The 26,187-nt window shown below is 40.6% G+C and overlaps 1 protein-coding gene across 3 annotated transcripts in view; it reads right to left on the bottom strand.

The window, feature by feature from the left end:
- The window catches only part of RARB (retinoic acid receptor beta), a 311,624-nt gene that overhangs the window by 19,262 nt on the left and 266,175 nt on the right, over window positions 1-26,187 (bottom strand). For all 3 annotated transcript variants that reach the window (XM_031553940.1, XM_010712869.2, XM_003207191.3), the window contains one exon: window positions 25,547-25,688. In XM_031553940.1, coding sequence (XP_031409800.1) covers window positions 25,547-25,688 — 142 coding nt within the window. The remainder of the gene's footprint in view (window positions 1-25,546; window positions 25,689-26,187) is intronic.

Below are 26,187 nucleotides of genomic sequence, written 5' to 3'. Positions count from 1 at the left end.
TAGGCAAACACTGGACACTGCAGGAACAAGAGGAGGTTTGAATTCAGTGTCACCTACAGCATTTATTAAAGACTGAATGACACACAGCTAGATTCATGTTCCTCTGGGTGCTGTTTCTGAGAGAAAATTAAGTGCAATATGGGAAAATAGCAAGGTGGAAAAGCAGCAGAGTCAGGGGTGTCTACAGAAATAATGTAAGGCATGCACCAGAAAACAAAGGATAGGACACTGAATGTTTTTTATGAGTGGATGAGGTACATACCTCATCACAAATGGCTTTGGTTTCCTTACTGAACTTTCCAACTGAGAGAACTCTGAACCTGCTCTGGTAAATATTTTAAGGATGTACTTGTCTTCATTTGTGTGAATAACCCTACACTGAAGTCAATTATGTGCTTTGCTGGATCAGGGCTGGGATGCTGAGCACCTCCGTGGATTAAAGCCTAACGTCAAATACCATCAGTTTATATATCTGCAGTTACAGACTCTAACGATGCCAAGAAAAGTGGACAGAAAAGGCAAAGGTGTACCTTATCGCGAATCATAGAATACTTAGGGTTGGAAAAGACCTCTAAGATCATCTAGTCCAGCTGCCAGCCCACCACCAGCATACCCTCTAACCCATGCCCCTCAGTGCCACATCTACGCAGTTCTTGAACACCTCCAGGGATGGTAAGTCCCTGGGCAGCCTGTTACAATGCCGTATCACCCCTTCTGAGAAGAAACTTTTCCTAATATCCAACCTGAATCTCCCCTGACATAACTTAAGGCCATTACCTCTTGCCCTATCACTGTTACCTGGGAGAAGAGGCTGACCCCCACCTTGCCAGAGCATCCTTTCAGGAGGTCATGAAGGTTCTGTGCTAGCAGTGTAGTCTGCTACTGGGGAGTTGCATCCCTCCAGCTATTTTACAAATATTTTCCTAAAGCCGATGTCCTGCCCGACTTGCTCACTGGATCCCAAGGCAGAGCACAAATGCAGTCCTACACACTGAAAAAAAACATCCAGGACTGACATGTACATCCTGAGTGCTCCAAACTGCCACTGCACTCCAGAAGTAAATCCTAATCACGGCTGTACTTAGAAGATAAAAGAGCTCCTTAGAAAATTATGTAAACTCCTACACAACCACAAAAAGCAATAAGCTTTTGTAATAAAGCCCCATTTACTTATAGCTCTACAATTGACAAATTTGCTTAACAGGCAGCCTCAGCAACTACTTATCTCAATAGCTTTGAACTCCTCGTAGAAGACAAACACTTTATTTAGGCCAGTCCTCAGAACAGCTGCCAAGAGCTCCCAGATACAAGGAGATAACTCGTGCAGCGTTCCAGCCACTGCTCCTGTGCTACACCTCACAGCTCTCCCTTCAGTTAGACCTGAGGTCCTTCCCCTTCCAAGTCCATAGAGATGGTTGCTGGTCTGTCCACATCAGACTGGCCCAGATCTGCCCTTTGCAGACACAAATCACTGAAGGGTAGGAAGGACAGAAGGGGAGAATTAACAAGTCCTGAGAACTAAGAACAGCTCTTGCTCACTGTTAGCTTTTTCTCTTATTCTGATGCTCTTTGCAATAACATTATAACCCATATAACATTTATCTTCTTGCTTTATGTGTACTTCTCCTATTTTCTAGATTTGTCTAAGGCTGCATGAGACCTGGTGGTATTTCTATATTCCCGGTAAGACAACACAATAAAGTGCATCTGACATATAAAGAATTTCAACTATGTTGAACTATTAAGCAGATTCAACTATAATTCAACTCAAAAAAAAAGGAGAGAAAAAGATTAAGACAACACTATGCTTAGAAGAGTTAAATAAAAACACATAAACATACATATTTACACAGTAAATTCCAAAGCCATCACTGCCTGGGGAACAGGAACTGTCACACTGCGTGTTGGAATAGGTTTGGATTACAGCTGATGCTTATATTACATAAATCACACCTTTTTGTATCTTGGTCTTTACATGCATATGATCACATCAATCCTCGAAGCAATTCCATTGCCTTTTAATGATGATATGCAAGAGATGAATCTATGTCACACTTAATGCTGTTGTGGAAAACTCAGGTTATGAATTTCATTACTTGGGCACTAAATTCTGACTCCATGGCTGCATTATTTAAGAGTTCCCAATAGGGGACAGTATGGAAGTTCACCTGCCCTGTGAGAAATACTAGAAGTTACAAAATCCAAACAAAAATAAGGTGTGTGACGGGAAAGAGAATGAATAAGGTGTACCTGTGTGTGTGGGTAAGCCATGTCGGCATGCATCTCAACCTGCTTGGACAGCTGAGAGACACACGCCCAAGCCTGAGCATGTCTGCTCCCATCTGTCTTCCCGTGACAGCTTCCATGTCATCTCCATGCATGCTGGTACAGGCATTTCCACACCCAGAAACCTACAAGGAACCTTGGCAGGGTTTGTAAGGAGGTGAGGGCCCTTTCTGATGCCTCAGTGTTGAAGACCAGCCCCTACCCTCTGATGCTCCCTCAATGCCTGATGGAAGAAGGGACTGAACATCAGAGGCTGCCCCTTCTCTGCCCTTGACAGTCTTCTCCCCTTACCCTAGGTCTCTCACTGCCTTCAATATATTGTCCCTCCTCTGCTTGAAGCAAAGGGCATGGAATGGATGTTGTAGGGTGCTTTCAAGAAAAGCAGGGTCTGCTGTAGGTGAAACTAAGGAAAGGAAAGGCATGAACAGCTTCTCTCAGAGCACCCCAGCTCTCTCATTTAGCAACCATCCAGCAATTCTTGTGCTTGAGCAGGCTTTTTTCAAGCATGCCATAACGCTGGGTATTGTCCAGTCTCAAACACAGTGCCTTCACGTCCACCAAATCCAGTTTCTACTTGGCCAGATGAGTCTGGGATCTAGCCCAAAAGATTCAGGCAGTTTCTGGATCATCAGGTAAAATTATGGCATGCTGAGTTCTCGTGCTCCCATTTGTCAAAGGTGACAGAAACGTATGCAATGGAAAAGATCCTTCAGCTCACAACACCATTTTTCCAATTGCTTGCATAACCTTTGCTTCCCTAGATGCCCAGAAGATAGTTTGACAGTACTTTTCATGTACTATAATGATTAATCAGCAATAGATTCATGACTTGAAATGTTACCATTGCTGTTTTGCCTCTTAGAGATCCCCGTGACCTTTTACAGCTTTGTGTGCCAGTTAACTGTTTTTGTTCCTGTGCTGACAACTACTAGTGCTTCCAGTTAGTTTGCATTCCTGCAAAACCACACTACTCTTGTCCTTAAACATTTCAAAGTTATTTGTTAAGCTAACAAATCTCAGAAACACCACAAAGCACAGGGAGCGAGTGAGCAATTGCACAACACTCAGCTGCAAAGGCCACCACTCACACGGGGCACCATTTGCCTGCCATTGCCACCATCGGGGCTGCTGTCCCACTGGCTCCATGGCACTTTGGGAAGCCATCGGTCGATTCGTTGCAGAAAGCCAGCAGCCCTGCCTGGTGGAAACGGCAGGCAAATGGTGCCATGTGTGCGTGATGAGATTGATGCTCAGCCTTGCAGCCATGGCTTCCAGAGTGCAAACATGCAAGGCTTGCATCCTGACACCCAAATCCTGACATCAAAATTCCAACTACTAAAAATTTCTAATTCTGGAAGGTTAGCAGTTGTGGACAATTCCAGTCAAATACACAAAACACTTAACTGCTGCTGTTGCCAACCTCGATTTATCAGGATAAAGGCCCGACTTCCCCAGACACTGTGCATCTCCTTTCTCCCCTATCGCTCTTCTATAAACTGTGCTCCCTGTAACTAATGGCATAATGCAGGAACATCTCTCCCAACAGCCACCTCAGCAAACCTTGAATCCAAAGACCTAACATCCCAGAACAGGTGAAGACAGAATCTTGCTGCACATTAGAGAAAGCTCCCGAGTACCAGAGCTGATGGCTGCAGGCACAGAAATGGGGTGATCTAAGAGGTTGCTTTTCCCCTTTCATAGGGAATGTTACACAGCCTTCTCCTGTCACAAGGAGATCAACACAGGATGAGAATTAACAACCATCTTGTACAAGGTCCAAGCCATCCCCATTGTAAGAAAAAGAACAGAAAAAACATCTTGAAAACAACAGAATCACACCTGACAAACGGAGATGCCATCAATTCAGAATGATAAGAATCCTATTCATGTGTTCACAGCAGTACAATTGCAAGCCAAACATAGCATTAAAATATGCAGAGCACTAGGTAGTTATAAATGGATTGGCCTTCCTAGGTCATGATTTCCAGATGAAATAATTTTTTCTTTCAGGCAAAACTGCTCAGTCTTTAAAAACAAAAGGAAACTATCTTAAAACAAATTCTTATGCCAAAGTTGAGATTTGACATATGGAGAATGATGGGAGGCAATGCACGTTTCACATTAAAAACTCTTCTTCCTAATGGACAAAGCCAGTTACAAGTACACAGTCTTGTAACAAGCAAGGAGCTTCAAGTACAAAAACAAACTACATTGAAAATTGCATATTTTGTGGCTGATTCAGAGAAACCAATAAGGTTAGCTGTCTGGTGCAACTGTCACAAGAAAGCATCTAGAGTTAAGTGAGATAGTATCTCTCTACAGACACGTATCGAAATTAGCAAGGAAGCACAGAGAAACAACCATGAAGGAAATTTCATGAGAACCTGGCATGCTACCATTTTCCCCCAGGCACAGAACGAGGACAACTATTAAAGCCTTCAAACCTGCCCCTGGTTTCCTGTTGAGAAATACTGCTCAGCTATGGCAGGCGTGCCCTGAGCACACTCCAGGAACCTCTGACATTAGGCCCTTCAGCTCCACAACACGAGACAGCACCACAAGCCCAAAGGACATCATCCTGCACGATGCCTTCACCTATGCAGGCTCTTCCAGTCACTGGTGGCAGGTTTTTTCCTGAAGAAGGTGAATTTGAACTCTGCCTTGCAGCTTTGTATTATTCATTACATAATTGCTATGTTTTATTAGAAATATGATCTATTATAACCTTGAATACAGTAACTTAAATGACATTGAAAATTAGATTATTCTGATTATTAGAGAAGTGAGAAAGGTACTAAACATTTCTAAGACTGATAATCAATCAGTGTATCCATCTGTGTGCAATAAAAATCAATCAGGAGCTAGTGCGTTTAAATCTAATTTTTTAAGCATGACATTTTCTTCTGAGTTTCTTTTTTAAATGTCACCCTCTTCTACAACAGTGATTGATTCTCTCCCCAGGGACAGTTCACTCCAACTGTTTTATTCAAAGCACAGAGATCCCGTATCCACATTCTTTTCTAAATATCAAATTAGTCACAACAATAATATTTTCATCAAAATGTGAATTTCAGAAACACACGTTCACGTATTCAAAACAGTGAGACACAGGATCTAAATTGCTTCAAATAACAGTTTGCTTTCAACTAGCAAACAATGTATTTTAACATGGAAAACGGTGTGATTTTTTTGTCCCTTAAATTCCCTTTTTTTTCCCCCCCGTGAAACAGAAGGCCAAGGATTTGCTTGTTTAAAACATAATTCATGTAGAAATGTTTCAGCAGTGAACAATGAATCACTAGCTATAGGGAGTCCGTGAGTAATTACCTATGCCTCCAAAATAACCTTATTAGGCTATTGTAAGTATAGGGTAGACCTTTGATACCTATAGCCTAAGGGGCTCTATTTTTCCATTCATGCACAGGGGATTTATATGGTTATATCCTATTATAACCGACGAAAGCAACACATCTCCCATTTATGTATGAGGATAACTGCAGGGTTAATATATCAAGAACTGAGTTGAAAGAACAGGTTTCATTATATGAATGAATGATACAAATGGATGCTCTACAGCTTTATTTAAATGGCCTGAAACTTGATCTGTGGTTTCAAGGATTCCATCAGCCTGAAAATTTTATTTTTGACACGAAATTCGGCAACACAGCCCTGAAAAATTAGTAGATGGAACGAGCAAAAAAAGAGTTTCTACTCTCTTGAAGAAAAACAATACTAATTTAACTCAGACACAGTATCAAAATAACCAAGACAGTGCAGAACAATAAGCTAAGAGAAAAACCCACTGAAGACAACAGAGAGGTATGACTTTGGTATTCTTTTTCTTCTATTTTACTTTGCTATCATTTTCAAGATGAATAATGAACGGCATGGAATATATATATATATGTATGTGCTTGCTTCTTAAACAACTTTCTTTTTGCTTTTAAGACACATGAAAAGAAAACAAGTCATACTTTGCACATCTTGAATTGACACTGCAAGGCCTGAAACCAAAAGAAAAAAAACAGCTGGTTCTAAATGCTGATTTGGCTTGAATGTTGAAGGAAACCTAGAGAAGGTTCCTTAAAATACTTCAGCTAGGAAAACAAAACAAAACAAACCAAAAACACCAAAAGCTTGTAAACTGTTTCCAGGCCCATGAACATACTGATAAAGTCTACCCTTGTGGATTGTATATTGTATAATGTATATTGACTATGTCATTCTGGGGCTGGCTCCAGTTCTACAGAACATGGCCAACATAATAAAGCATAAAAATCAGGACTCCATAAATATAAATGGAAACACCCCGTACAAATCAGATCCTAAACAGAAAGGAGAAATTAAAAATCTGAAAAGCTGTGAAGACATAAAGACAGCAAGTAAGTGAACCAAAACCAGCAGAAACAGTGTTTTGAAGCATGCAGGTGTGGTAGGCAGATGAGACAATAAGTAGAACAGCTTAAGTCAGAGCCAGGATATAGAGTGCAAAATGTGTAACATGGGCTGAACCAAAAACAGACTCCTTCACCTCCCTTACGGTTTCCCTGCATCATAGTCAAACTAGATGGAGAAATATGATGACAAATTTAATAATAAACTGTTTAGATAACATTTTCCCTGAGATTTCCATTCTCAGGGTGCTTTAATGGCATCAACTAATTGCCGCCATGAAATAGGATAATCCAAAAACTTCTAGAAGCTGAAGATTAAAGAACTACTGAAGGCTAGCATTAACAATTTCAGGCAAAATAAATCACAAGTACTTCCCATGAAGGCCCAGCAACGTCTGCAACGGAAATAACCTAGTCATACCCACTGTGACATCAGTCACTTACATTTCCATGTGTATTTCACATAACCTACAAGTTACATAACACAGCCAGAATTTCCCATCTTCTCCCTAGACAGGTCTCACAATGTCTACATTCAGCTAGTGATGCATTACAATGAATCTACACAAGTGTCATTCCCATCTCATTCATGTCCTGCCCCAAGTATCTCCCAATATTCTGCACAAAATCGTTCACTTCCTTCTCTAATTGCAAAAGTAATTACTAAGATCTACCATGCCACTTGTAACAGGCTTTGCAGAGTAACAGCATCATCTGCTGGATGTTGCCAGTCATCCCGTTCCCTGGTCAGTGCTGAAATTGGAAGGAGTTTTGGGAATCAATCATTCCATCCTGAGAGCTTTCCCAAACTCACAGGGCTTATGCAAGGAAATGAAGTATCACTGTAGATACTGTCTACTGTCTCATCTGCCAAAATCCCAATGGATTTACTAGAAACTTCTTCAGCTGTCTGGATAAAATTCTGTATGCAGCTAGTTAAACTGAAATAGCATGGGGAACAGGGCACCTTTTATGGAACAGTGGTGTCCAAACACATTTGCTGAACACATACACAATCACAAATGCAATGTGATCATTCTTGCTCTTCCTTACAGCTCAAGTGACTAAATGCATACACAGCGATCAAAAAACCAAACTTCTAAATAGTCAGTTTGATATTAAATTTATATTAAGCTATGCTACAGGAAAAAAAAAAAAAAAAGAGTACAGTTGTTATTCACAGGCAGGGTAAAGCAAAACTCCCCAATTTCAATTTCAAAATCTGAACTTTCAGTCAGAAGTCACTATGAGGCCATTAAATCTGTCTCATCTGATTTTAGCTGTTCAAGTGCCCTTTTGAGCTACCTTCACAAAGCAACTGCCCTTTTGACTACAGTCTTGAAGTCTGCTACACTAACTCTTTATGGATAACTGATTACAGGTAAAAATATCCCAAAGTTGACCTTTTTTCTTCAGGGTCACCAGAAGGTAAACCAGTCTACTCATCTACAAATATTACATTAATTTCTCTTATGAGACAGTCATGGTAGTAGGATGGCTTGCAACTGGGAGAACTTTGGGTTATACAATGTCATCAATTCAATTTGTTGGACAGAATTACCCAGAATTGCTGATGGCAAGGAAAGTGCTCTGCTGTAAACTAAAACCAGACACTGCACTGTTTCTGCCCGCTATCTGGCCTGACTATAACACTTAATACTATGTGCTGCAGCTATTTTATTTCTCATCCTAACAGGTGAAAGCAAAAAGTACTTGATTTGCTTGCAGTTTAACTGGAAAGCTACCTATCGTGACAAATTGCAACTTCTTTCCTGACGCCACCAACAGTTTTAACAAAATGGTTTTTCATAATAAGCACATTCAATATAATGAATGAGTTTCAGCTATCATACAAATCACACAGAATCACAGAACTGCAGATGTTGGAAGGGATCTCAAGAGATCGAGTCCGACCTCCCTGCTAAAGCAGGTTCCCTACAGTACATAGCACAGACAGGCATCCAAACAGGTCTTGAACATCTCCATAGAAGGAGACCTCACAACCTCTCTGGGCAGCCTGTTCCAGTGCTCTGTCACCATTACTGTAAATAAGTTCCTCTGCATGTTTGTATGGAACTTCCTGTGTTCAATTCTGGGCCATTGCTTCTTGTCCTATCACTACACACCATTGAAAAGAGCCTAGTCTTGTCCATTTGCCTCCCACCTCCCTTTAGATATTTAATCAGGTTCTCCCTCAGTCTTCTTTTCCCCAGGCTGAACTTCCGAGCTTATTCAGCCTTTCCTCATACAGGAAATGCTCCAGGCTCTTTATTATACTTGTGGTCCTTCACCGGACTCCTTCTGGGAGATCCCTACTTTTTTTAACTCGGGATCCCAGAACTGGACACAGTATTCTAAATGTGGCTTCACCAGGGCAGAAGAGAGGGGAAGGATCACTTCCCTCGACCTGCTGGCCAGGCTCTTTTTAATGCACTCTGAGATACCTCTGGCCTTCTTGACCACAAGGGCACACTCCACTCCAGCGAGTCATCCCCTAACATATACTGACGCATGTGGTTATTCCTCCCCAAGTGCAAGACTCTACACTTGCCCTTGTTAAACCTCATCTGATTCCTACCTGCCCAACTCTCCAGTCTGTCCAGCTCTTGCTGAATGGTAGCACAGCCTTCTGGTGTGTCAGCCACTCCTCCCAGCTTTGAATCATCTATGCTTTCTGATTATACATGATAAAACAAATTGGATAGACAGTAAACGAAAAGGCTACAGTTCTGTCGGGGGTTAAAAAAGGAGTGAGCTGGAAGCACCCTTTCCCTGTGCTTGTACATTACCACTCAGCACACAAAGCAATGCCTCCTGAAAAGGATGAGCAGAAGTTCAGCAGCAACACCAGAACTATGTGCCACCTGCATTTTTACCTTTCATTAAGGCTGGTTTCATGCAGTGAATACAATTTGAACCCAAAAAGCGTTCACTCCTATGTTATTCACCAGTATTAAAAATAACAGCCCCAACTTATCACCATTACTGCTTTAGTCGTGTAGTGGTGCTACTCCAGTGATCTCAGCAGAGTCCTATTAGTGTAAAACTACAGTAACATAGTGAGAGATCAGATCTAATATCTGTTTCTGCAGATGGATAATACCGCATTCATAGCTAAGTTTCATTTCTTTGTTTAGCCCTCAAGGCTAAATTTCACATTCGTACCTCCTGGTGTCTTGTGCAATTGTGTAAAGGTGCATCTAGCGAGAGAGCTGCCAACTGACAACACATCTGAAGAGGCTTGCGTGCACTGTGTATTTCATCAAGCACAAAGAATACATTGCCTCGTGCAATCGTAAATTGAGCTCATGAAAGCAGAGGAACAGTTGTTCCAGATGTGTTTTGAGAAAGGGAGCTGTAGTCCTGAACCACAGCGCTAGCCTGTGTTACAGCATAGGCAGCTTGCAGCCCTGGCCTCCCACTAAGAAAGGGATAATAAAATCAAACAAAGAGTGCAGCTACTATTTACCTATTCCTCTGAAGGTAATGTAGAAAACCCGCACAGAATTTTTTCATAAGGACAAATGATTGTTGATACTTAAAAAAAAAAAGAAAACAAGTAGAAAAAAAAAAGGAAGATTGGGAGGTGAGGTTATTTCCATCTCTTGATGCTTTGAGGAAGGTGGTGTGGCTCTGAAGTGGGAGAAGGCAGCATTCAATCTCCCTGCCAGGGCTGCCGCCACCAGATGACCTGCTCTACCAGGAGGCAGCCCAGCAGCATAAGATCATAAGACAGGAGGGAAGCACTGCATTACTTAACCAGGTGGACCTAAGAGCACCAGAAGAGCAGTTAACAAATATATTGTTGAGGCTTCCCATGTACGTGCAGTCCTGCACAGGTGGTGGGCATGTGCCAGCATCTGCCCGTGGAGACTGTTCTGGAAATGGGCCTCATTTTTTAATTAATAATGCTAGCCATTAATACCGAAAGTATAGTCTCATCGAATGGTAAAATGAGAGTGACTCAAAAACTGCATTTGAATTTTCTTCCCAATAGCTGAGCAATTGGAATAAAAAAAAAGCTGTAAACTAGTTTAAAGAAGGGCTTTTTTTTTTTTTTTTAAAATTCACATTGTCCTTTTTCACAGACCTTAAAATAAGGCTGAGCTCAGGAGGTCGCCTTTTACACCCAGTACAAGATCTTCAGCACTCTGTAGAAGCCTAACCTGAGCTGCAGCGTGCTCCCTGGTCAATGGGAATAACACATGCCGGCTGTGTTGGGCTCAGAGCACTTGGCTGGCCATGTCATCAGCTTCCCATAAATGCGGGGCTGAAGCTGGCGGCTGACACAGGTAAACAAATTAATTCAACTTTGACATCTTGCTGCCCGTTCTGAGACGCTGCACAGGCGAGTTGAGGCTCTAAAAATGTTCCTGCCTCTCAGCCACACATCGTGGCTGGGGTCTCTGAGTTTGGGATAGCACCAGGTTTACTGCGACTCTTCAAAGAAACATGCAGTAGGCAAAGGTTGCTGCTTGTGTGTTTAATAAATATTGTTCTATCCATAATTCACATGCAGAAATGCTGCTTTACATGTATGAACGCAGCTCCTCCAGACATCTGCACTCGTGCTTTATGTAGTGGCAGGAGCATTGTGGCAGCACGGGGTCTAATTCCCTCAACACACCTGCAGAAACCCCAGCTGCTTTGACACTCGTGTTAGGACATGAATCACTCCACATGCCTGCACCTAATTATCAGACTGACTATTTTGATATATTCTATTTTTTATGTACAATGACAAAGAAGTTCTTTAAAATATGTTCCAACTGTTCTTGCATTTAAAAAAAATAAATGTTTTCTTATCTGGGAGTTAAGTTCTGGAATAGTAGGAATAAGTGGACTGGATTACTTAAAAAAGAAGGCATGGTAGCAACTACTGACTTAAGGAGCTTAATTCTGGCCACACAAGGTCAAGTAACATCAAATCCTGATTTCTCCGTAAGATTTTTTAAAGTATCTCCAGTAATGCCAACACATAATGGAGTTGCTTTACCTCCGTAACAGCTATCTTCCTTTCCACATTAAGTGCTTTCACAGCACACCAGATCAGTCAGAGCTAGTGATCATAGAAGGAGCAAGGCAGACAGACACTTGTTTCCAGGAAACAGCAACATACTAAAAAAAGAAGCCTTTTTATTGTTGATTTGAAATCAAAGTGATTACTGTGGCCTCTGCAACTTCCACTGTAAGCCCTTACTGCACACAAGGGAGTTCGTTTTCAGAAGGCAAACAGGCGGCAGGTCACCACAGAGTTAACTCAATAAAATAATAATTTCTACTTGGATAAACTGACCTAGTTTTCCCAGACTTCTCCATGAAAACAAAGGATGCAACTTGGACACGAGATGACGTCTGAAGTGGAAGCCAAGGGCTGGGTAAGGAGCCTGGACTGCAGAACCAGCCCTTAATTAAATGAGGGTGGTGGTCCCCAGTAGACAGAAACTTGCATCACAAGACAGCGGCACAGTATTAACTGGCATTACTGGCAATTTCTTCTCACATCTTGTCTTCCTGGCCTTCAACAACATGGAACACCGGTTGGGCACTTTCTTCCAGTACGGATGGACTTCTAAACAGCCTTTCTAGGAGAAGTCCTCAGGACATTACTCCTGGGAAATCACTGATGGTTAGCATGGGCTGAAAGTTGTGATTTTCAAAAGCGTAGCTTTCTTCATTTCATGAAAGAGCCGATGAACAGCTGTGGGACCCCCAGAGCCGCAGGCTGCACGGCAGACATGTCACAGATGAGTCCAGCTGGGCCCAGAAGGCACAGCTTGGAGGACAGGAACCAACAAGGATCTATCCTGGCCCCTTGTAACTCATCCCAAGGTTTTGCAAATCTGAACAAACCACGATGTTAACAACTATGCATTTTGGAATTCAAGACAGTGTTATTTTTCAGCACAACGCTGTTGTGCTGGAATGCCTCCAACCAGCTCAAGTTAAACAATTTGCCCTGAGTGAATGTTCAATGGAGGGAAAAGCTAAACTTATGAACAGAAAGAGGCCAGATTCCCCCTCTTTTCTAATCCATCGCACAGCATTAGATTAAATACTCATTAAAAAATATATATAACGAACTGTTAAGACCAGGATATCTAGTGATTCCCTTTAATTGTCATTCTTTCTACATTTCCTGGTTCCTAGGGAGCATTTTTAAAGTTCTTGATCCATTATTGCAAGGCTCATCAACCACAGGGTCATCCCCCCACCTCATACAGCCAGCCAAGAAAAAAGACCCCAAAACTCATAGGGATTAATCTTACAAACCTTGTGGGTGACAGCTAGTGTATCTATAAGGTTTTAAATACATTCATGCTTTGTCATGCATAAATACTAGTAAGAAAAATGTTCCTAATAAACAAATGAAATAGTTATAACTGACTTAGAAAACAGCAGGAAAAGTTGTCAAAAAAAGTTTTGACTTTCTCTTAAGTACAATCCTCAGTAGATTTAAATGAGTAAAATACTTCTGCTTATTCCCTTCTCTCCCTGTGTACTTTTCACTTTATTATGGGAGAGAGTCGAGCATAATGGAGTTGCTTTACCTCCGTAACAGCTATCTTCCTGCCTCGATTTGATTTCTTTTTTATTATTATTTGCATCTCTTTTCACTTTAGAATTATTTTCTGGATGTTTCAACTTAATATCAGTGTTAAATTGAAGAGGCATTCAAAGAGAAAAAAAAAAGTACTTACATACTCAGTTTTTCTTTCAAATTACAGAAGGAGGCAAACTGAGCATCCTCCGTGTAGAAGGAAGCTGTCAAAAGGTTCTATCGAATTATCAGTTCTCTATGTCACTTGTTACGGGCATCTGTAGTGCATGAATTTGATTCCTGAGCTCTCAATGGGTTGATCAGATGGCGCAACACTGCACAACAAGGACTACAAGGCCAAAAGCTCTGAGCTCTTGTCTTCTGCACTCATCTTTCCAAGATTTCTAATTTGAAGCTCAAGTGCTTGCTCCCTGCTCGGGGAAGGTAGATCGACGTCACCAGCGAATGATTCAAAATTCACTAAACTCTTAATATTCCATCTTCCAGTATCAACAATTTCTCTGTATCAGAACAAGCTTCTCTTTAACGAAATTTCAGAAGTCATACTTTTTTTGAGAAGCTCTTCCCCATTGTCTCTCCACTAAAATCAAAATAAACCATCTCATTGATCACCCTGAAGCAGTGTTATGGCAAGCAGAACAGGGGTAAGGTAATCCTTTTATGGAAACAACAGCTCACACAGTGAGGGATGCTGCCCATGTAAAGTGCAACATCACAAAGGATGTTCACTGATTCATTTTTGAGGCCTCCTCTATTGAGGCATCTGTGCCACAAAATGGCTAAAACCTATGCAATACCAGCTTTAGTCTTCTTGGTATATAGAGAAAACTCTCATACAAATAACCATATAATATTTAAAACTCTGAAAAATAATTTTCTATATTTACGGTGTCACTGGGACTCTAAACATACACAGATATGAAAATGACTAAAAATACTGTGCTCTATCAGAAAATATGTAATTCATGGATTCTTATCACAGAATCACAGAATCACAGAATTGTAGGGGTCGGAAGGGACCTCTAGAGATAATCGAGACCACCCCCCCTGCCAAAGCAGGTTCCCTACACCAGGTCGCACAGGTAGGCGTCCAGGCGAGACTTGAATATCTCCAGAGAAGGAGATGAAACATTATGAAACATATGAAACATAATGGTATGCCCATAAACCCATACAATCCTTGTCAATTTCCATTTCTTCACATCTCTTCTATTGTGTTATTATTTCCGTAACACATGAAATAGTGCAAAGTATAATTGGCTAGCTGGAGGGAAGGGAAGGGAAGGTGAAAGGGAAGGGAAGGTAAAAGGGAAGGGAAAGGGAAGGGAAGGGAAGGGAAGGGAAGGGAAGGGAAGGGAAGGGAAGGGGAAACCAGAACTTTGTTCAGAACAGATGAGAAGCAGGAGATTTGCAGCATCACTCCCTGTACCAGTGTTGACACTGGTAAAGCTGCTAATGACTAAAACAGATGGAGAGGTAACAAATGAGAATAGCATCTCCAGACTGACCAGAAAACCAAAGCACTATGTTCTCTCTCACTCTGTGATCTCTTCATCAAAACCATCCGCTGTTGCCAAGTGAATGAAGCACATCTCTTTACCATAGACACTGTAACATGGCACCCCACATCATTTGATGAATTTCAGGTGTGCTCATTTCTAAAGAAGAGACGCAGTCATGCTTGCAGCATTCTTAAAAAGCTCATCTTCCAATATCACTCAATTTCTATCTGCAATGTTATAAATTGTCCTCACTACTAAATTTTCCCATTTGATTTAATGCTTTCATTTCTGACTTTCATGTCTTATGGGAAGAATTTCTACGGTCTAAATTCATTGAGTTCTGACTCCAAGAAAACACCAAAGGTAGATTTATCAGCTGACTTAATGCGGTAAAAAACAGTCCCAAATGCAAAATGCACAGCACTATGCCAGCGATTCCTCTTCCCACAAGTTTGAAGACTAAAAATGTTTAAAAATATAATGCACTGAAAACGATACAAATGTACCACGCTTTGTTAGTCTGTCATTTTAAATGGCTCGTAAAGTCCTCCCTCAGAGGATTTGACTTAAATCATTCATTAACTTGAGTCTGATGGCTTTGTCCTGGAAAGGGAAAAGAACATGGATTTCTCTAACGTAACCCAATTCCCTAACAGAAATAAAAACAACCTGATGAAATCCAGTTACTAAAAGCACGTATCGTACCCGAAGCAGAAGTGTAAATAAATTAATTACCAAGTGAGCTCTGTCAGCAAAATTCAATTTTATGAGGAGTTTTTAAATTAACATTTCACTTGCTTAAAAGTTTTAAAAAAGAAAGCAAGAAAGAAAAGTAGGTCAGCATGTTTCCCCAGCATGTATTTTTGACTCCATTAAAACTGTCTGTCAGATGACTAACCAAGCCTGTAATCCAACTAAAAGCATGTTTGCTTTTTGTTGCACTTTTTGCCAGGGGAAAGGAAGAATTCCTCTCAGCTCTAACTCTGAAATTTGGATAAACGTCTCAATAGGTCAGATAATGTCCTTACATTTACCTACCAAATCAATTTGTATCGATGATGACCAACTGGTTTTATGACCAACTGGATTAATGACACCGAGAACAATCCCATAGATAACAAAATACTCATTGGCCTTAGACACTGCCTGCAAGGCTATACGCTACCATTTTTTTAAGTAAGTCAGTTTCAGAACTGCCTCTGTGTGATTGACAGACATTTGACTTAAGACTTAAATTTTTAAGACTTAAACATTGAGAATTTTCATAAATGTGTCGACATGTGAACAACCACCAGAATAAAGGTGGGATGGGGCAAAACTGTTCCTGTTAAATTTTACAAGGCCAAAGAAAACTGAAAATCCCAATGCGTTATGATCTTTCTTTTGCTAGTATTCACAACAGAATGATGTTTTAGCTAGGATAAAGAGGGTGTTATTTCTCCAGCATGGATGCCATCTAACTTTAAAAAAGCCCGTACACTTTCCATGTGAGCACTAAGAAACAGGAGATTAACTGTTCCAATGTATTTTAAATTGAGCATGTGATACCAAGTCAAACTGAAAACAAATCAGGGCTATTTTTATAGCATAGTCCTAGGGCTAACATCCCTGTAGGAGGAGTTGCAATGTGTCAGCTGGCTTATCACAGGCATGGCAATGGAAAACTCCCTCTGCTATAACAATTCATACAGTGTATGAAAGCAAACTGTAAGAGTCTGACAGCAGCAGGGGGAAATCCATGGCCTCATCTACTTATGTAGAGATCTTCTTAACGAGTCTTTGAGAGCCTACTCATTTCCAAGTGGCTTCTTTTTATCTTCCAGGCTATCAGTACAGGAGTCACTCCCACTGGGAGGTCAGCACAGTCTTTGCTTCTTTGCATTCTGCAGAAAAAAAAACTATCTACAACAAAAGCATCTCCAGAGAAAGCATCACCAGGAAAACGGAGGAGTAAGTTTGCAGATACAAATCATCAGGAGGATGTACGCATTCTCATATGTTCTCCTGTGTGTAAGGACCAAACGTGTCTCCTCTGATACTGAGTCCTGCAGGCACTTTTAGGTTGCAGCAGTTCAGTCATCCCAGAAATCTTGGGAACAATTTATGGCACTTCTCATGAACCTTGACTATTGCAGATAACATTTTCAGGTTGGCCTGACAACCAAATAAGCCATGTTTAGCTTCAAGGTCCAGGACACTGGCAATTTGCTCGTTCTCATACTGATATTTATCTCATCAAATTTCTCCATCGGTCAGATTCAACATCCAAAAATAAGAAAAGCATTCAAAGGCAGAAAATAAAATGCACAGCTACAGTCAGCAGAGAAACCACAAGGTGCCAGTAGAAAGCACAATCACATGGCACAACGGCAATTAGGAAAAAGAGATGCATCAACGATGCCCCATGCCCCCAAACAAGAAAATGATCTGAATGAGGAATAGGAAGCAGTGAACTGAGTGCATAAAGAAAGAATGGAAGCTCTGAAACAAAGCTTTTGAGGTCATGGGATTGGGGTCTCAGCCGTTATGTCTGCATGACCAAGCAAGCGTGGCCTCAGCCCTGCATTTTCGAGCGCATGAGCCAGGCAGGGACAGACTACCTCCAGATTTCCCATCTGCTCTTATAGCAACACTGCCTGGCACAAGGCAGAAAGGATAACACAGTTGTTTTTTTTTTCCTGCATGACAGTGGTTTGGATACTAAACTCAAGTGGTGGTAAAGGCTATTGACAATGAATGCATAGAGTCAGCGCATTACAATAACTCCAACCCCCCCCGCCCCCCACATGCCAAAACCAAAGTGGGCAACAAGAAATAACAGAAAAAGACCACAGAGGTAATCAGACTCATGTGAAGTGAACATACACAAAGGTGTGAAATGAAAACTCTGAAGTTTCATTGCCGCTAACCGTTCCCACAATAGAGACAGACCTCTGAAGGAGGTGCCATGGGACTGCCACAGAAACTGAATATCAACAGAGACATGACCGGTCTATGAGTTTGTGCTCTCTTTAAAGTAAGAAAGGGTTCAATCAGGTAAGAGCGCTTTAATAAAGCTGCTGAATAGTAACACGTATTTCACTTGAGTGTGCAGCAGATGTAGGCCCTGGCTGCTTTGAAAAAATTAGACTGTATGTGCTTTGTGCTTTTCTCTGGCTGTAATTATTTCCAAGTTATACAGTTGTTATTCTTACAGACAAGTTATGCATACAAGGTCTCCATGTCATTCAGCTGAACTTCCTCCATAGAAGATCAAGAGGCATTCAGAAAGTCCAAAAGTTCCTGACATCTAATTGACACTTTTTCTTTTCTTAAGGGGCATCTGTTTCAGAGCATTACTGGGTCCTGCCGTGAAAGCAGTTAGCATAGTACCTCCAGAATTGCCACAACTTTAATAAAACACCTTGTTAAGCAGAAGGTAAGAAGGGTACACACTCACAGTCCTGCAGGATTAGAATTTACAGGCACGGACAAAGGCTGAGGAGAGCATCTGGTAACTTCTGCAAGGGTCCACGTTGTCATAGAGACCGCCGGGAGCAGCCGCAAGTTCACTGAGGCAGCCATACCTCAGTGAGTGAGTCTTAATGCAACTTCCAGCTGAGGACGTGCAATCAATCTCTGTGTGAGCTTATTGAAGGGATTCCCTTTATGCTTACTCAGTCCTCAAGAGCCCAAAATGAGGGAAAAGGTTTTAAGATATATATATTTTATTGCTTTTAAAGACAAGGCAAGGCCCAGAGCTTCCTTTGGATTAAAGGGAGGAGGAGAAAAAAAAAGGTAACTGCTTCCTTTGAACAAGAAATTATGCAAAACATCAAAATCTTGACAAAGACAGTCAATTTAATGAATTTAAAAAAAAAAAAAAAGGAATGGAAAGAGTAATTCTAGGGCAGCCAGGCTGGCCATGCGCAATGCTGTCTTCCCTCTCTGCAGAGAATCCCCCACAGAGGCAGCCCCAGGGCCCAAAATCTCGCTGCTGCCCTTCTCCCATCCCAGTCTGACTACCTCACTCCCTCTGACACTGTCAAATGCAGGAGGTCCCTTGTTCTCCCTCCTCTCTCCATGCCTTTCTCCAAAATGTCCCTCCCCAGTGGCATCTGACCCCTGGGTAATTTCCCTGGGGACAGCAGCACCTCTGCCCCTCTCCAGGTCCCTGCTCCTGCCTCCGGGCTCAGTTCCAACACTTGGGAGGTTTGGAGCTGCTAAAAAGAAACACAAAACCAGTGCCAAGGGTTGTTTATTGGCTGGGGTCTTCAATTCTTAGCTTACACAATTTTCTCTGTGAGGAAGAAAAAAAATAAATGTTGCAGAACTAGCATGCTATGATTTAAAGTTGCAGACATTTGTGCAATGCCTGAAAGGCAATGAGCAGAAGAGAAAAGAGAACTTCAGGACTCTATTTGTACTTCTTAGCATTTTAGGATATAAAGATCAGACTAATTACCAAAGAGTCTTGACTTGAGCAGGGTTCACTAATCACACTCTGCTTGAGAAATTAGGAGAGAATTTACTTAGCCGCATCAGGGAAGGTGCCAATAAATTGTTCAGCTGGAGAGTTAACATAATAAAAAAAATCATTTTTTACGTTATTTTCTTTAGCAGTTTATTAATTGCTGCCTGAAATACTTTTCTGAAACACAACGAGCTGCAAATGAATTCATGGGCTATTAATCTGCTGTACATGGCACTGGAGGGAAAGCTCATTAGGTGAGTTGATGCAATTACTGCTATTACATAACCATCTTCACAGAACATAGAGTAAATTATGAATAATAACATTCAACCTAAGTTGCTCCTTCAAACATTAAAGCTGGCAAGTGAAAGCCATGCAAAATCAGGAGGAAAGGCTAAAGCACAGAAGAGAGATCATTCTGAAGAGAAAAAAGGAAAAGCATAAACGCTTATAAGACGTGAAATCGATGTAAAAAGCAAAAGATGTTTCTTTAATGATGGGAAGCAGCATGCAAAAAAGTAGAAATCAGTTCTTTATGACAGAATATTAATTGTATATAAATCATTTTCGGCTATCAAGCATGGCAAAGTGTGCGTTATCTCTAACAGAGGACAGAATGACAGAAGAAAACTGTATTTTGTAGCAGGAAGACCTTTTATGCTAGTTTTGCTCTGATTTTACAATTATCCCCATCAGTGATACTGAGTATTTGTGGGTGACTTTTAAAAGGCTCCGGTTCCTCAGACTGAAAGAATTCTGATCAGAAATTGAGAAAGAAACACACAACCTTAATGAACAAACTGAAAAAACAGGGATCTGTATAGCTTGATTACTGTTTCTCCAATATCTGCATACTCAAATTCTTTAATTTTTTTTTTTTGTATTTTCACACTTTATATATTTCACCTTATAATACAAGGTCAGTAAAAAGAGTCGTAATTTTCTTCTATCAAGAGAGAAAAATGAGTCTAATGAGCTTGTAACATTTGGAGAGAAGTCCCAGAACAGAATTCAGGGTTTTCTGATTTCTACTCTGATCTTTCAATTGTGCCTCTTGAGGAACCAATGTGAGTCAGTAGGCGAGGTAACTACTCTGGAATGTTTGAAAAAGCCCCCAGCCACTGTATGGTATTTAGGCATCTAGTTAAAAATCTAGCCCATAGCAAAGCAATTCTTACATCTAGTACTTACAGCTGGGAAAAAAAAAAAAAAAAAAACAAACCACTTCAGTTCTGAATTAAAGCATTTAAATGAAGATTCCATGCACTCTAATTAATACATGTTAAAATTACATTAGATCATCAGCACGAGCTTCCGAAATGCAGCTACACAGACTAGCCCTCTACTCTGCAACTCATGGGAGATGGAACTGCACTTCAGTAAAGAGTCTGGAAGAAAATGAAACAGGAGTATAAAGTAGAAAATATAAACATGACAGTTCTTCAAGTTGATGCTTCCTGGTTGCTGATTTAAACCAGAATTAAAGTAAGTAAATCAATTCAATCTATTGTTCAGTAGCAGAATGTAATCATATGTTCTGAGAAGCATGGATATTTAAATATCATAGGACTTTGAAGTCTGTGACAAAAAGCAACACACATTTCTGAGCAAGCTTAAAAAAAAAAAACAAATTCAGAACACAAAACCTGGATTCTTTCCACTTCATGGTAATTCCCCAGCATTCCCTGCCTTCCTCCTTTCTCTCCCTCCGGGGAGGTTAATTGTAAGCAGATTTACTAATCTGAACATTGCTTCAGTGCATTGAAGCAATCTGGAACAATAACTCTGTGCCTTTATAAACATAATTTTGCTCTATTAGAGCTCACTGCAGATGAGGCTGATGCCAGCACAGAGGGCTTTTCTGCACTACACCACAGTACATGGTCTGGGAGTGTGTCTGAGATGGACCCAATGGTTCACCAAGCACAGTGAAAATGCTTGCAGGCTATATTTTGTAAGAGGAAGGATGGAAGTGGAAGAGTTGCTAGGCTAAGCTGAGCAGTTGTGGCAGAAGGAAGCTTCGTTTTCCTTCCCCTGTACCCTGGAATAAATCCAGTTTAGGTTTTCCTTTAGGGTAGGTTTCACCTTACAAACTATACATTCCAGCATCCTGATTGAAAGAGTCTATTTTATCATGTTAGACTTCTGCCCAGCTTCCCGCGTGCTCCCTTAATTGTGCAAGGCAGCAGTGTTCGTGTGACCTCTCGTTAACTCCCAAGGACTGAGGTCTGTGCATTCAGACAACAGAGTGCTTCTTGCTGACACCTGGGGTCAGGCCAAGGATGGTGCTTCAACATTAGCTTAGAGATCACGTAATCAAAGGGCAAAGGTTAGTTTCCTAAGGCTCTCAATCACATAATAAGGCAGTGTCAGCCTTACTGCCTTCTCACTTCAGTGACAGCAAAAAAAAAAAATCCTATGTGATCACAATTTGTCTCTACAGGTCAATTAAGAAAAAATTAACAGGCTGGAAGGATATAAAGGAGAGAGATCTTTTGGAGTTGGGTTCAGAGCTTCAGCTGCACTTACACACTTCTGAATGACCTTCTGAGCACTCACAAATGAATTTACAACAAGACCTAAATGTGACACACTGCTAGTGGAAGGTTTGGCTCTACTTAGAGGTGCAGCTCAGGTTGCAGGAACACAAGCTCAGGAGTTTTTGAAGCCAGGGATGTGAGGAAAGACAGCAGGGCTTTGTTTCAAAGTCCTTTTTGCCCAGCTGTAGGATGATAAGCCTGCCATCACTGAGTCGTTTCCCCTCACACCTTTTGTCTTGTCTGTTTGGAGCACAAACTTTTTGCAACAGCAACTACACAATGAAAGACAGTCCCTGTGCTAGTGGGATCCAGTTTCAGCTGGGTCCTGCAGATATTATCACAATACAAATAGCTCCATTGGTGCCCTGGAGGCAGGCTTGTTATTGACCTCTCTTGATCAGATCTGGGGACTAAAACGGGGTCGAAGATAGCTTTTTTCCCCTCTACGAACAAAACAACCTATAAAGAAATGCAAATTTGGTGCATTCCTTCGTCTCACTTCATTCTCCAAAACAAGATAAAAGCATACAAGAAATGCTCAGTGTCTCTTCTCTTCCAACACACCGCATCTCCATCCTTAAAATCTTACTTATAACACTGGCTAGGCAGCAAGTTCTGATCTCTGATGTTTGTGTGCAACACTCATTAAATTCAAAAGGTGCTGCATATGCAAGTACTTTAGCATGCCTTTTAAAGGCAGAACAAATAAGAACATGACCATAGCGTTTAAGCTTTGATTACTCTATATATTGAAATTCTGCATTTGCTCCTCCTCAGCTCCTGGGAACTGACCCTTGTGGTTCCTATTTGCAGCTGCCCACTGTGATTACCTTCCCCATTTGGGACTGGTTTGAACACTGTAGGCTTGTTTCCCTATGAGACTTCTCTGAAACTTATTTCTATCCTTTGTTCATAGCTTTCATATTACAAGGTAAGAGAACTGTGAGAAGAAAGAAAAGCAAAATAGCAAAATGCCAGTAAGTTATTCGGGGAGATAACTACCTCCTACAAAAAAAAGGGGGGGGAAAGCCCTCTGACAACTACTCCTTCATTTACATAAACTTCTAAAGAAATAAAAGAAATAAGAGTTGGAACCTGGAGACACTTACGAAAGAAGATCAGATAAGAAAATAGTTTATCAAATCTCTTAAGAGTTGAGAAGTTCCTGCGTATGAAGGGATAACACAGAATCACTTCAATCTTAGTTTCTAAACCAAGAAGACAAGATGCTCTGCAAATTGATGACATTTAAAATAATTCTCTACCCCTTTGCATATAGTTTCTACAGAAACACAGCTGGAGGACATCCCTCACTTCTCCCCCAGGATCCTCTGAGCTCCCCCTCCTGTCTGGTATCCCCTCTTTCAGAGCCTGTAGCGGTTTAGATAAGGCAACTGCCAAATGGCAATTTCACTGTGTTAACCCTAGGAAATAGGCAGATCAAAACCTTAATTCTTGCTTGTAAAACTTCAATTATCCCATGAGAAAAAAACATCTATTATCTAATAGGCACTTTACAGTTATCCTAAATAACTTTACTTAATATGTTAGCAACATTGCTGGTATTTCCAAAGCCTACTCTGATGTGACTCTACAGTGTTTAATAAGATTACTATTTCACGTCAGCAATAAAATCCTTCAAAATCCAAGGCCAGCAAACGCTGAGTTGAAGAAATCTTTCTTCTTCCCCAAACTACATCGTTTTTATCAACAAAGAAGTTTCATATGTACAGATATATTTGCAGTCATATAGCTAAGAACAACATCCTTCTCATTTCATCTTGCATCTCTGTACATCTTTGCACTTAGACTACTGATGCTTACCTCTTCCTTGACTCTTGTTGTGGTCTCCATTCAGTAAATCTATATACAGTGCTTGTTATCATCAACTACTCTTTTTGCAAAAAGATAAGGAATTCTGGGCAGGACTACTGCTATTACCACAGGCTGCCTCCTAGGATTATCTGGACATTTCATTTACTATAAATAATAGCACTAAGATGACTCTTGTGACAATCTATGATATTGTCATATTCTATTTCTCACCCTAAGATATTTGACATGCAGGTAAGTGCTGTGGTCGCTGGTGCTCATAGTAGGTTACATAAATCTTTGAACACAAGACATCTTCTGCATGACTACTCTCAGTAGTCTATACTCTCCCTCCTAAACCTGTACTCTAATAAAGCTGCATTTCAACTGCACAAGAAAACTAGAAACCCCAACAACAAGGACAGTGAAGTCATGGAAAACCTAAGACCTCTTTGCTACTCCATTTCCTTGAGACTTGATGCTGAGCCATTTTCAGCAACCACAGTTTTCAGATTTTGAGGGAAGGAAGTGGAAACATTTTTAGTCATCCTAAACATGTATCTGGCCCGTTCTCTGGCTCCTTCTGGAGAAGGAGAGAGTGAGAGAACAAAAAAAAGAATAAAAACAGGATAGAACAATTTGGCACTGGGACCTGTTTCTGTGCCTGTTCCTACCCAAGGATGCAGAATAGAACTACTGAGAAGTCTAATGCAACTCAGGAAGGATAAATGCTGAAGATGAGAACGTATTTAAAATCACGATTCCATCATAAATGTCTCATGTTCATTTTTTTGTCCAATCTTGAAGTCTCGCTAAGGAGAGATTGAGTGAAGGAAAGTAAGGAAGTGGTATCAGGAAATTTTTTTCCTTCTTTTTGCCCAAACTCCACATTTGTACACAGTTTATTATGTGAACTAATCTACTGAAGTCAGGAACATCCCTGACAGAGGTAAAAACCCTCAATATTCAAGAAAGTCACTATGCCAAAGATTTTTTTCTTACTGCCATCACTACATTTCTCACTGTTGTCTCAAAAATGAGAATCTTTTAAGCATTATCCCTTAGAAACTTGAGATTAGTTTTTTTTAGCTAGATTTTCCTGATTGACAGGGATATCAACAACATGGAAAAAGGGAAAAATTGCAAATTTCTATCTGTATATTTTAAAATGCTGATTTGAAGAGCATAACTGAGATTTCTAGAAAAGAAGGCATGGAAAAATCATTTTTTGTGGTGTGTACTTGACAGTACTTGTTTGTAGTCAAGTTTACTGCCTTTGTGGGTTTAGAAAAAGATTAATCAGCTTGTTTTACCTTTCAAAAGGACTCCAACAAGTAAGAACAGAAGACTCAAAGCCACTGTACCATCAGCTTAAACTGTACCACCAGTGTAAGCTTGTGTTAACATCAGAAGAGTCTCTTTGCAGAAGCATCTACACTGGGACAAGGGAGAAGGTGCAAGGCTGAAGATGGCTGTTACGTGCTGCACATAGGCCATCAGAAGGTCATTGCACAAAGATACCCTGAGCTGACCCCCAGACTTGCCAGGCAGCAAAGCCACGAGCTGGTAACTATGGCTGAGGAAAGACTGAAACAGAGCTTAAGAAGCCAGCATTATTTCCCCCATACTCCTTGGAGTGATTTCTGGAATACAGGGGAGATAATTCAAACTTAAAGCAAGCATCTGTGTTTTTGGTTTTTTTTTGCTTTACTAAGTGAAATGACCCACTTAGAAACTTTTCACATCACACAGTTTGGTCACATTGCACAAGCAGCACGTTGCTCTATTAGTTCTTAGACAGCATTTAAGCTGCAAAGTTGAGAGCTCAGAAGTTAGTAAAGTACGTTGTGTGCAAAGTTCAAACTCCTTTCTGTGCATATGAATGTAGACATTGGCTTCAACTGTGTAACTGCATAGAATTTTTTCTTCCCTTGGGACTGTCATACACATATACTTAGGGTATGACAAAGAATATATTGTTTCTGAAGACAACTTACATTCTTTGGACATTCCCACTTCAAAGCACTTCTGTAGTCTGCAGTACTGGCAACGATTTCTGGTAACTTTATTGATAACACAGTTCTTATCTCTATGACATGTGTAAACCATGTTCTTCTGGATACTCCTGCGGAAAAAGCCCTGAAATCAAGAAAAAAAGAAATCAAATAAACCTTTGAGCTTCCCATAACTCTTAGAGACAGGCACTAACATTGATTTAAAATAACAAAATAAATTCAAAGTTGTAATTGGAGTATGGCATCTTTAAAGACTCATTGTTATTATAATTAAATACTGTTTTTTGCAGCATAGAGGCTCATCTCTTAAGTAAAAATTAATTAAATAATACAACCGAAAGCCAAAATAAATGAAACTAAAACTACTAACACCACTCAGGAAATGGAGCCCTAGATTTTTATAAGAAGGTTCAAATAAAAACTGAGCTGGGTAAACAATGCTCTCTTAATTGATCCACTTGGAAGTCTAATACTCATCCAGCAACCAAGAGTCTCTCTCAGCCTAAAGATTCCTTTTTTTTTTTAATAAATATCCACATACATTTGGTAGTTTGAATGCTGCATGTTAAGAAGTGAAATAATTTGAAACCCAGGTCTTTTAGCTGTCTGAATTCCTACGCAAT

Source organism: Meleagris gallopavo, chromosome 6, assembly GCF_000146605.3.
Source record: "Meleagris gallopavo isolate NT-WF06-2002-E0010 breed Aviagen turkey brand Nicholas breeding stock chromosome 6, Turkey_5.1, whole genome shotgun sequence".
Classification (NCBI taxonomy): Eukaryota; Metazoa; Chordata; class Aves; order Galliformes; family Phasianidae; genus Meleagris; species Meleagris gallopavo.
This window is presented reverse-complemented; position numbering and strand designations above follow the sequence as displayed.